This window comes from Heterodontus francisci, chromosome 20, assembly GCF_036365525.1.
Source record: "Heterodontus francisci isolate sHetFra1 chromosome 20, sHetFra1.hap1, whole genome shotgun sequence".
In the NCBI taxonomy this organism is placed as follows: Eukaryota; Metazoa; Chordata; class Chondrichthyes; order Heterodontiformes; family Heterodontidae; genus Heterodontus; species Heterodontus francisci.
In genome coordinates, this window is record NC_090390.1 from 56,962,111 (window position 1) to 56,974,989 (window position 12,879).

Sequence of the window (12,879 nt, forward strand, 5' to 3'; positions counted from 1 at the left end):
TCCTTCAAGAGAGAGGGAAGTGTGTCAGTGTCGTGCATTCTCTTTGGGTGGTGTGGCTGTCATGAAGCATATGAATATAAGGTATAAGTCCTGATTAATAGAGATTGTTGGTAGGTGAGTGGGGGTGTGCTGAATTGAGAAGTGTCTAAAACTAATGGTGCAGTTGGTAGGATATGGCATTTGAAGATGCATTCACTGATCTTGATCATTCGTCTGAGGTCATTGAATGTCTTGTAGCACTGCATCCAGGTCCTTGGGATTTGACTTCTGTCATTGACCTCCATGGCTCTCCTCCTTTTTCCCCTCCTCCATTTTAAGGCCTCCAGTGCAACATCCAAACATCTTGAAGGCTACTCTCTCCCATGTTGTGGCCATTCTTCAATGTTTTCCAGGTCAGGTTCACATCCTGAATGACTGCCCCCTTCCCGCTCTCCCCCATCCCCACCTTTAAGAGGTGCAGGCTAGCTTTAAAGTGATGCTAGATACTCAAGATATTGTACCCCTGCTGATGCATCTAGCCAATTAACAGCATGGTTAGTGCTGGCTGGATGCTGAAATTATCAAAATATGTAGGCAGAGTGAAGTTGTTGTGCTACTTGCATCACAATCAATGAGTGTAGTTTAAATGTACATCATGACCCCCATGCCCGCGGCATCAAATTTAGCTCCTTTATATCTTTATCTGAGTCCTTCAATTAGATTGTCCATCTTGCAATCCTGTAAGACAATGAAAGGAGAAAGAATGTTGCACTTGGCCATCCTAAGCGAACAACCTTGGAACTGTAGCAACTTGGAAAACTGCGGTTTCACATTCAATCTTGTTCTTGCTCTCCACAAAGTTGTAAGAGATTCCGTTCCTCCTTATGATGTTCTTTGACTTAAGGAATTACAAGAACAAAATGCACATGACACAGAGTTTGGCTCAATCATAAATTGTTGTTTTATTGAACCCGCTAATATTCCTCCATGGTTAGTTGAAAAGAAACTATCCCTAGTACAAAAACTTCTGCGGTTACCTAAAATTGATACCTCCAATTCCCAGCTGAATGAACCCTTCTGCAATTTGACCGCTGTTCCCAGTTATCCACAACAAAGTCACTACAACTTGGTTTAAAACTTACAAAATATAGGCAAAAACACTACACTTTTGTCCCAAACCTTACAAAACCCTCAGACCAATATCACTACGATTTGGCTGAAAACATTTATAATCCCCAACACAGCTGGCCTGTCTGGTGTTCCTGAGTCTTTTTTTCCCAAAGATGTACTTTATTCATAAAAATTTGCAAAAATACATCACAAAACAGTTCAAAACAGTTCAAATTTCACATTTCAGGAAGTACAATAGAGATCCGACTTCTTCAATACAGAAAACATGAAGTGCCTCACAATTTTTGCCATTCCATTTTAAATGCAATGTACATTGGCATTACATAGCAAAAAACATTTTGTTGCATACAGCCCAAGGGGTTTTACACAGGTTCCAGCCCCTCTGTGTACTATGGTGGGAGGACCTTACACAGTGGCCTTTCCCCATTGAACCTTTGAGGCAGCTGCCCAAGCTTTAGTGCATCCCTCAGCACAAAGTCCTGGACCTTGGAATGTGCCAGTCTGCAACACTCGGTGGTGAACAACTCTTTGCTCTGGAAGGCCAGCAAGTTTCGGGCAGACCAAAGTGTATCCTTCACCAAGTTGATCGTCCTCCAGCAACAGTTGATGTTTATCTCCATGTGCGTCCCCGGTGTTCCTGAGTCAAGGTGACCAATCCTGACCCTTCCGACTGCAGCCCAGTCACTCCGATATACCCTCTTTTTATAATGGTTCAACTCCAACATATCAAACATATTTATAATAAAAGCAAATACTGCAGATGCTGGAAATCTGAAATAAAAACAAGAAATGCTGGAAATACTCAGCAGGTCTGGCAGCATCTGTGGAGAGAGAAGCAAGTGATGAAGGCTCACTGACCTGAAAAATTAACTCTGCTTCGTTCTCCACTGATGCTGCCAGACCTGATGAGTATTTCCAACATTTCTTGTTTTTATATTAAACATATTTCCTGTTGTTCATGCTGTTTAATGACCGGTAGTTAACACCTGTTAGTTTATTCCACGCATAGTCCAGACGAATATGGTTGAAACAATACAGTCATTCCATGGAAAAAAATAGCCCAGATGAATATGATCAGCTCTCACATTGTTTAAACAATCCTCCTGCTGTTCTAAGGCAATACAGTAATGCACCTGGCTCCGAGATTGATGAAGGTGTGAATGGTTCCTCTCGAGGAGAGAGATGGGACATTCATAGTTATAATGGCCAGATTCCAGGACCATTGTCTATGCAAAGTGATTCTTGACATCGCATCCGTTCACTGACGTCATCAGACCGCACCAAGCTGCGCACATACGCAAACGGGCTCCTGCTCTGTGTTCTGCATTGCCAGGACTGGTTTGTGCATGCACAGATGACGTCAGCGTCCGGCTGTGTTGTAATGCGGGGAAGTGGGGAGAGAGCAGCAGGGAAGCGGGCAGAGTGTAGCCGAAGACCTTGATGGCGGCTGGTGTGCTCTCCTCCTCTCCCCCCCCCCCACCCCCAACACGCCCGCTCTCTCCTCCTCACCCCCCCCCCCACCCTGCCCGTACTCTCACCCATGCCCAACGCTGCTCGCTCTCTCCCCACATTGTGTGCTGCCATGGGTTTATATTGCCTTTATGTGATTATTTGAACAGTGCCATCTTTAGTCCTGGCAGCTGCCTGAACATCGCAGACTGTGACGTTTTAGTGGCACAGGCTGCCTTTGCGCATGTGATAGTGCAGCGCCACTTAGTGGTTGTGTTGTCAGCAAACGCAGCCTTGTCTATGATGCTGGCCTTAGTTGTATTACAATTTCTTTATTGTATTATATCAATGGCATGTTTCTTGTACTATTGTGTAGGGTAATCAGTCTCTTAATTGCATTTTACCTGGTACCATTGTTCCATGATAGCAATCAATCAATGTCCGAATCCTTTTGATGAGCCACTGTGTTTTTACTAAGTGTCCGAATTAACCCCTTGCTGCCGTGCCCTGTGCTGTTGGCTGCAGCTTGGCTTTTGTATTTTATAGTTCAAACATATGAGGTCAAAACATGTCTGTGGGCCTGGATTTTTATATTCCATCAATTTCCCAGTTGGAGAGGATTCCGATCCTACAAAGTCCAACCCACAAAGCTCATTCACTCTCATATTCCTGTCCCCTTAAACACACTTTGACTCAGTTTCTTCTGTGTCACTCACACTGTTAGAATTTTACCAGAGCCAGAAAGCTTTACATTCTGTCAAATTCTTCCTCAGATAACAGCATAAAGGAGTTATAAATTCTGCTGAAGCCTGAGAAGGCATTACTTCATTTAACCCCTTTTTTGTTTAAATGGTGTATTGAATTCACTTAATGTGTTCATTTGTTGTGGTAACTTTGTAAGTGATTGCAGGATATTGAAATTTTTGCGGAAATGATGTAGTTGTACAGGTATAAAAATGGGCAGCATTTGACTCTTAAGAATCATCTAAAAAGTAATGTGGCATTTGTTGCCAGCAGATCATTGGAAAATAATATGACGCAACTGGAATCAATCAGACAAGGACACATTAAATATGTTCTAATGGTGACAATGACACATGTACTTTGTTAATGAACAATTTAAAGAAATCTGTAAATCTGTATGAAAAAGTAAAGGAGTCAGTGGTTAATAATAGGAAATCTAGTGTGTTTTCTGCTCATATGCTTGCACTCATGCTGAGATAGTAATGCCAAAATTGGAACATCTGGTTACCTTAGAATATCTTTTGCATATTAATGCATACTATTTTATTAATATTAGCTGCATTACTAGCTATTATAATTTTTGTTTATGCTTGAATGATAAATATTTAATTTTCTCAGTAAAAACAGTAAAATTGTGTCTTTGTACAATCAATATTCAAATAATTTTCAATGAATTTGAGCAGGGTTTGATCTAAAATTTGAAATAAAAGCTCATTTTTTACTTCAGAGAGACTGAAAGAACTGGTGGAGAAATTGTGTTTTTCCTCATTCTAATTTGAGGTGCCAAATAAAAGCAAATGACTTGAATTTTGAAAGCTTGGGCAAACAGAAAATCTCTGATGATCATCACCTGTGTTTTTGTTGGTAGTTACAAAATGTAAGCCTTCCAATTCGTTGTAGCTGAGAGAGATGGATAGACCCCTGCCTAGGAACCATCACAAAGCATTAAATTCAATATTTACAGAAATCTCTTGCCAACTTACAAACCGGTGTTATTAAAACTTGGGACTCTTTACTTCTCCCCATGCCTTCATCCAGGTCACTGCCAACAAATCTTGAGAATCCACCCGCCGGAAAACCCGAACTTGTCTGATGTTGGGAAGCGAGTTCCTGCTTCAGCAGCTGTCATCTGTGAAACTGACAGCATGAGGTTTTTAAACAAACTGGACAACCACAAAGCTGCTGTGCTGAGCGCTCCTGCTCAGTGCAACTGTCAGAGAGAGAGGGAGAGAGAGGGGGGAAACAGAGAGGGAGAGAGAGGGGGCGTGGGAACAGGGAGAGAGAGGGGGCGTGGGAACAGGGAGAGAGAGGGGGCGTGGGAACAGGGAGAGAGAGGGGGCATGGGAACAGGGAGAGAGGGGGGCGTGGGAACAGGGAGAGAGGGGGGCGTGTGAACAGAGAGCAATAGGCAGAGGGGGGGAACAGAGAGGGGGGAAGAGAAACAGAGTGAGGGGACAGAGCAATACAGAAATGAGGGGAACGGAGAGAGAGTGGGGAGGGGAACAGAGAGTTGGGGGGGGGGGGAACGGAGAGAGAGTTGGGGGGGGAACGGAGAGAGAGTGGGGAGGGGAAGAGAGAGAGAGAGAGAGAGTGGGGAGGGGAAGAGAGAGAGAGAGAGAGAGAGTGGGGAGGGGAAGAGAGAGAGAGAGTGGGGAGGGGAAGAGAGAGAGAGAGAGAGTGGGGAGGGGAAGAGAGAGAGAGAGAGTGGGGAGGGGAAGGGAGAGAGAGAGTGGGGAGGGGAAGAGAGAGAGAGAGAGTGGGGAGGGGAAGAGAGAGAGAGAGAGTGGGGAGGGGAAGAGAGAGAGAGAGAGTGGGGAGGGGAAGAGAGAGAGAGAGAGTGGGGAGGGGAAGAGAGAGAGAGAGAGAGAGAGTGGGGAGGGGAAGAGAGAGAGTGGGGAGGGGAAGAGAGAGAGTGGGGAGGGGAAGAGAGAGAGAGAGAGTGGGGAGGGGAAGAGAGAGAGAGGGGGGGAACCGAGACAGAGAGAGAGAGGGGAACAGAAAGAGAGGAACAGAGACAAAGACAGAGCTAGAGGAGGGGGGAACAGGGAGCGTGAGAGAGGGGAACAGAGATAGAGAGTGGGGGGATCAGCGAGAAGGAGGGGGAAACAGAGAACGAGGATGACACAGAGAGGGGGAACACAGGGAGAGAGACAGAGAGAGAGATCTCATTCCTGAAAGATGGACATCTATCCAGAATAATCTGCATGGCTACATCAAGTGTGCGGGCAGAGATTGACTACTTATACATGCAAAAACAATGCCAGATATGTCACTAAATCAATCAGTTTTCAATATACTGACAAGAAAGCAAGTCAATAAATTAGTCTTCTCATTCAAAGCTTCTTCACAAAAATGCACAATAGTTGTTAAATTTATTAGTAAGATAAATTTTTAATGCCTTTATCTTTCAAAATTTCCTCAGCTGCCCGCTTGGCCGAGCAAAAATCGTAATGCGGCCCTCTGCCCGAAAAGGTTGGACAACCCTGTGTTAAAAATGCTGGTTTTTGGACTAAAAGCAGGCAATTGGAATCTGCATATGGACTAACTGTTATCTCTCTTTGAAGAATCCTTGCTGGTGAAAAGCAAAAGCCTGTGTGAAGTGGTACTGTTGCCTCCTGCATTTTTGAAGAAACCCTGAATTTTTGAAGAAACCTTGCATCTTTAAAAGACTTTTGCATCGAATGTGGGTGAAAACTGACACCTGTTGTTGCACACCTGGTGGAAGACCTATGTGAAGCTTCTGCAGTTGAATTTCTTTGAATGCCTACCCAACACAGACTGTTCATCAACCTCGCCTGGAAAGACTTGGAGTGGCATCTAACTATTCGACTTTGGGGCATCTCGCCAAACCAAAGGACTTCCTACCAAATCATTGTAGTCTAAGTTTTTTTTTAATTCCCTCTGTTTCTTTGTAACAGCTGTAAACAAAAATCCTTTTTCCCAGTTAACCGGTTTTTGGATGTATGTGAGAGCTAGGATAATAATGAGACATGTTAATTTTGTAATATGAACATTGATTTTAAACTGTTGCTGGAGTGAAGAAATGACTTGTTTGAGGAACAGCAGACACTGGGCTAGAAGGACATTTGCATACTAAGAGACATTGCTTGTGGAGACAAAGGGTTATTCTCTGCTCCAGACATTCCAGGCCCTGCTAAGATGATACAATCCACAGAGCCAGGACTGGTTAAATCAGCTGGTCACATGACTAACTGGCTGGTCCAGGTTTTTTGAACTAGCCACAGGACAGTTTGAATTCAGAAGGCAGTGTGCAGCTGAAGATGAAACAAGCAAGTCTTTCACCTGGCTGTCTCTCTGTCACTTTCTCCCAAGCCACCGGACCCACGGAGGACACATAAACCTCAAGAGAGAAAAGACTCCTACATCGGAACAAGTTGAAGCGTGAACTAGGCCCCAACGAATTGCAAGACATACCGGCAACCAAAGAGTTCATATTGAACTTAAAGGACTGTAACTACCAGATATTACCTCAGACTTTCCCCTTTATTCCTTCTACTTTTTCTGTCTCTATCTGCGTGTGTGTTTATCGCGTATGCATGCTAGCGTGGTTGCGTCACATATTCGTAGTTATGAACTGGATTAGAGTTTAAGATTAATAAATTTCTACTTTTCTGTTTAAATCTAATCTACCTGTTTGATTTCTTTGCCTTACAATTGAAGCAGTGAACAAGGATTCACTAAATGGGGAGCTAAAAACACAGTGTTTTCAAATTAAACCCTGTTACGGTTAAACCAGGCAAAGGCTGAGAGGGAACCCCTTAGACCCCTTCTCGCCTGGTCGTAACAGACGGGGCTTTAATATTTTTAATTTGCGTATATACTTCATTATTGGTTAAGACTTGGTTTTATAATAAATGGATAATTTTTGCTGTTTGTTAAAGAAACCTGGTTGGTGTTCTTTATTCTGGGGACATATAGAGGGCTGGATTTTAAAGCCCCTCCGCCGTCAGGAACGGTGGCAGCGGGGCGGGCAATGAAGATCGATATGGCATAGGCCAGTCACCAACCCTGATGGCGGCAGGCCCCGTACCGATCTCAGCGGTTGCGAGGCCTTGTTGCAGCCGCCCTGCTGCTCGGCGATGGGACCCGCATTTAAATATGTAAATGCCTACTTACCATTATCCTGCAGCGATTCTGCCATCACGTTGCCGCCATATTTCTTGCCGCTGACAATGCCTCACCTTTGAATCCCCATTCGGGGAAATGAGGCACGACACCTGTGGTGAGGGGAGAAAGTTTTTTTTTGATGAGAAGGGGTAAAGGACAAAGGTGCCAAACTTTGGTGGGGGTTGGGGGGGTGGTGGGGAAGGTCAAAGTTTCAATATTGCAATTCTGGCGGGCGGGGAAAGGCCAGGAATGTTGTGATATGCCATTGGGGGAGGGGGTGGGAGAATGCATGGAAAGGTAACCTCAAATAATTTTACAATACTTTCCATTACCTGGCCCTTTTAATTTTAAATCTCCATTGAGGACTCTAAGCCCTTTAAAGATGGTGACGGCGCCAGACGCCATTGCCGCCAACAGCTCGCCCACCCCCTGCACGTCATCATGGGGGGCGGGCACCAAGGCCATGCAAATGAGCCACCGCATTTGAAATCGCGGTGGCTCCATGACGTGCGCGTGGGCCACATTTTTATACGTCCGCTGCCTACTTTGGCGGCCGAGTCTTAAAATGCAGCCTGGAGTACTTAATTGGCTGCTTCGGTAAGTGGGAAAATTTATTGATATGCTGTGACCTGTGGAGAAGTAGGACTGAATTAACAGGCACTCCTCCCGCCTCAGTCAAAACACCTCCAAAATGTTGTAGGGGACCAAATAATATAACTAAACTATGAACTGCAGTGTATTATACTGTACAACAGATCACATTTGACATTGCTTATAGTGACTCGGTTGATGCACTGTTTTATTAGAATAAGAGTGTTAAACCATGAATTGCGTAACATATTCTAAAGTGAAGCTTTGTCCCTTTACCGCCACAATGTTTAATTGTTAAGTAAAAAGAGGCTCAAGCTGATTGTGGCTAAGTCAAGGAACTTTACAGATATTGCCAGTTTCAGGTTCAAAGCCAGAAGCAACCACCATATTTTAAAATTGTGCGTATATAATTGTGTTGCATCTGCATGCACTGGATGTACCATTTCAATTTATTGAAATATTATACATTGTGCCAAAGCCTGACTACCCGACCCGAACCTGACCAAACTCGACAACATGTGCATCCAGCATTCGGGCTCGGGTCGGGCTGTACTGTACTGTTTTGTTTCGTATTGTTTTCGTTTTAATCTACGATTTTTTTTCTGTTTCAATTATATTTTTGTTATTTTCGGGTTGGGTCGGGCATTTAAAAAAATTAAAGGCCTCGGGCCCAGGTCGTGTTCAGGTTGGCTGTTGTCGGATGGGGCCCGGGTTTTAATTTTATACCCGAGCCAGGCTTTACCTTGTGCCACAGGCAACATTGAAAAACAAAGTTGCAGAGTTTATGTATCTTTCATAATGTGTAACATTCCATACCAGTTGGGCAACACCAAAGGTATGTGTGAGGTCCCACAAGGGATCTTAACTAACAACCATTTTTACATATATGAGATATTTGCATGCATGTTTACAATTTGGCTGGTGTTATCAGCCCTGATCTTAACATGATAAACATATATCCCCTTTATATTACAAGGTTACAAAATATTTGAGGCAGACTGTAATATAAAGGTGTATAAATTTTATCAAGCTGCCATTGGATTGTTGTTATTACTTTTTGTTGGAGGTAATTCTCCAACTTAAAGGATTTGGCCATATTGTTCTCTGAGACACCCAAACCCTCTGGAGTAATTATTCCTCTTTGGTGCTACACACAAAATAAAGGTGTCTGTCAATCGCAATACTAAATGGCTGCTGTCAGGTCTGCTATCTTGGATCTGGTTGTGTGCTGTAATAAATAGATGTGTTTCTACAAAGAAACTGGGAGGTGGCATTGCAGAACCATTTTAGGAAGCAGTTCTCCGAATTATGCCATAGTATACTATAAAGTATTATAGTTCTACTATAGAGCATTTAAAACTCTTCACTTTTCTGTCAAAGCAATTGTGTTGTTTTGTCCTGATGGGATTGCGTTTAATCACCTTATTTGTAATATAGGTGGTTGTCAAGTATATTTTGATGTTTGCCTATTGCTGCAATATCCAGATTTTATTTAATCTCATTGTTGTGCTTCATGATGCACACCACACCTAGTAACATTTTATTTTTTTCAAGGAAATAAAGCAATTTCTTGAAAAACTAAGAATATGGATGAGAAGAGAGCCACTTCAGTAGACTTTGTCAAGGATTTCCAGGAGTATCTCACTCAACAAACCCAACATGTGAACATGATATCTGGCTCTGTTGGTGGCGAGAAGGAGCCAGAATCCCTACAAACTGGTAAGGCCATGTTCAGTCAATCTATATGTATGTATATCACAATTATGTTTTGCATATAGTGTGCACTAGCATGTCACTCTTGGAAGCAAGCTTGCCTGTGTGCTACAGTTACTTGTCATTGAGTCTTCCCAGCTTTGTCCCTCCATTAGATGGCACTGTGTGTTGTTTCCCATTGGATGGAAAATTGGGCATCTTGATGCTGTGCCTGGCCTCCCTCTGCCCCGCTATTGTCAATCACCTTCCTCACTCCATACACATGCTCTCAGACCCTAGCCATCTCATACTGCCATGTCAGTTTTTTAAAAAGTTTCTAGCAGTTGTTTCTCTAAATCATTTGAAGAAATACTAGAGGACAAACTTCAAATGCTTTATTCAGCTAAAGATCATATGTTCAGCTGTTGCTTTGTGTCTTCCTCATGCTAATAGTTTAATTTTCAACAAAAAAAACTCCAGATGAATTTTGAAGCCAATTAATTAGCTCTGCTGTATGATGTTGACAGTAAGAAAAGGTGATTGTTCAGACAAGAGGTTTTTTATTGTTCTAATGTTTTTTTCAAAGCAAACAATTCTGCTTTGAGGAAGACATGGAAGGAAGAAAACAAGTTGAGGGTGAAGCAGTCTGGAACCTCTGGTTTTTCAAGAACTGCCCTTGGGGTGGGTGGGTGGGATAGTCAATTGTAAGTGGGGAGGAATAGATAGAGGGTTGTGGTGAGATGAATGGAGTAAGGTTGGGGGCGGGGGGCACAGTTACGCTACAGAGGGTGGGGGAAGGTAAAGGGCTAGGGAACACATTGCATGTGAGATGAGATGAGTGATTCTGGTGCCTGTGTTGGGAAGGGAGTTGCTGAGAACCGCATTTTCCCTGCAAGTCTCACCTAAAGGCAATCTGCTGCCTTTGTTGACTCCTTACCTCACCACACCACTCCATGCAACGTATCACCTGAGAGAAACAAAGAAAAAGACAGAGTGAGAAGCAAAAAGAGAAAAGAAACCAAGCAAAAGAAGAGAGACCAGGGGACAAAAAACAATTAAAAGAAAATAGATACCAGTAGAAGAGATCATACTTATTGTATGTAATGCCATGGGAGATTTGGGATTTGGTAATATATCAAACTTGATGTATGAGCTATATGTTTTGTTGAAAGCTGCTATGTAAACTAATTCTTAAGCTTTCGGCTTTGGCTCAGTGGTTGTAACAATGCCTCTGAATCGCAAGGTCATGGATTTAAGCCCCACTGCAGAGACTTGAGCACTTAATCTAGGTTGACACTTCATGTGCAGTACTGAGGAAATGCTGCACTGTTGAAGGTGCCGTCATTTAGATGAGCTATCAAACCAAGGTATCCTCTGCTCTTTCAGGTGGACATAAAAGCTCCACGGCACTATTTGAACAGCAAAGGAGTTCTCCTGGTATCCTAACCAACATTTCATCCCTCAAAAATCATCACTAAGACATATATATTTCTTGCTGTTTGTTGGACCTTGCTGTTTACAAATTGGTTTATTTTTCTTTACATTACAACAGTGACCATACTTCAAAAGCACTTAATTGGCTGTGAAATACTTTAGGATGTCCAGAGATCATGAAAGTTACTAGATAAATGTAAGCTCTTTCTTAATGGGACATCTCTTTTTATTAAGAAAATAATCCATGTATTTTGTTACCTGTGATGCCAGTAAGTAGTGCTGTGATGGGACTTTCACCATTAGAGGTGTCACCTTGTCTGCTTTGGTCAGTTAGCTGAATTCAGATTGTGGAGTCTCAGCATGTAAAAATCTCAGATACCATATAATAAAAATAGAATTTGACTTATTCAGTCCTTATAAATCGGTGTTATCACTGATTTGGCACAAACACAATTGATGTAAAATAGTACAGTCTTTGACTCTCCATGAGGGATCCATGGGAGGTCTACTAGTATTAGTATAAATACAAAACAGAATTTTCATAAATGTGTCTTTCATACAGCTGTTTACACTCAATGTTTGCTATTTATGGAATTGTAAAAAAATTAATATGTGCTTAGAAATGTACTGTCACTCATAAGATTTTAGTGACTCCTGCACTGTAAATATGTTTTTCATTTCTAGTACAGATTGCCTTTTATTTTAAATTGCAGAAAGTTGTATTTTTGAGTCTTACTCACGTTCTGGGATTTACTACTGTCAGCAGGATTAGAAAATGATAAGAATGGAATGCATCATGCTTCAGTTGAAGTTTCATTGGATGATGGGTCTGGTCTTATGGCCGATGGGCTGGAAAGAACATACGATGGAAAACTGAAGTGCCGATACTGCAACTATGCTAGCAAAGGGACTGCACGACTGATGGAGCACATCAGAATGCACACAGGTAATGACTGCACACTATTGGATTCTAAGTGATTTAAAATGGAAGTAATTATCAAATGTGTTTGTTGCTATTTAAACTACCTAAAGGAGCAGTACTGTACAATAAAGTGAAAACATAGCAATCTAATCAACATGCTGAGCAGTGTCAAATCCAAAAGTTTTGAGTTCCTGATGGCCTGCCTCATTTTATTATGTACTTCTGGAATGTCGATTGGAAATGAGTCAATCAGCCATTTTATTTTTGATAATGTGAGTTTGGTACAGAAATGGTAGATTGTATGATACAAGGAGAGCTCTGCTCATGATGCAAATATTGCTGTTTTTAAGGAAGTGAATAATTTATGGCAACACTATTAAATCCTAAACAAGACAAAACTGGAGCATTTAGATAGCATTCACCATCCAGGTTGATTTCAAGTTTGTGGTATTCAATATAATAGAAGGGTGATATGTAAAACTATTTCCTTAATATAAATAGACTTAAATGGAGTCTCACCATCAGAGCCCCTTTAAAACACTCAAAACAACAGTTAACTTGTACTTTCTTCTATGTTGGTATTGGATTTCTTCGGTTAAAATTGGGTGTTGATAACCTCATTATTGGAGTTAGTTTATGACCGTTTGCTGTTTGGCACTGTAAGGGAGTTAGATTACATCAGCAGATACATTAATTAACTCTGATTAAATCAGTGATCCTTCTGTCATTTTCATGGTGTCGATACTGATTCAGTTTCTCCACACTGTTAGGCTCAGTGACTTCTTGCAGGTGTTTCCCCAGAAACTGTC

At 42.2% G+C, this 12,879-nt stretch overlaps 1 protein-coding gene across 3 annotated transcripts in view; it reads left to right on the top strand.

The window, feature by feature from the left end:
* The window catches only part of LOC137380653 (zinc finger protein Pegasus-like), a 34,046-nt gene that overhangs the window by 13,326 nt on the left and 7,841 nt on the right, over positions 1-12,879 (top strand). For 2 of the 3 annotated variants that reach the window (XM_068052818.1, XM_068052820.1), the window contains exons 2-3: positions 9,577-9,741; positions 11,912-12,094. In XM_068052818.1, coding sequence (XP_067908919.1) covers positions 9,609-9,741; positions 11,912-12,094 — 316 coding nt within the window. In that variant the 5' untranslated portion in view covers positions 9,577-9,608. The remainder of the gene's footprint in view (positions 1-9,576; positions 9,742-11,911; positions 12,095-12,879) is intronic. The other variant, XM_068052819.1, reaches the window with a different exon arrangement.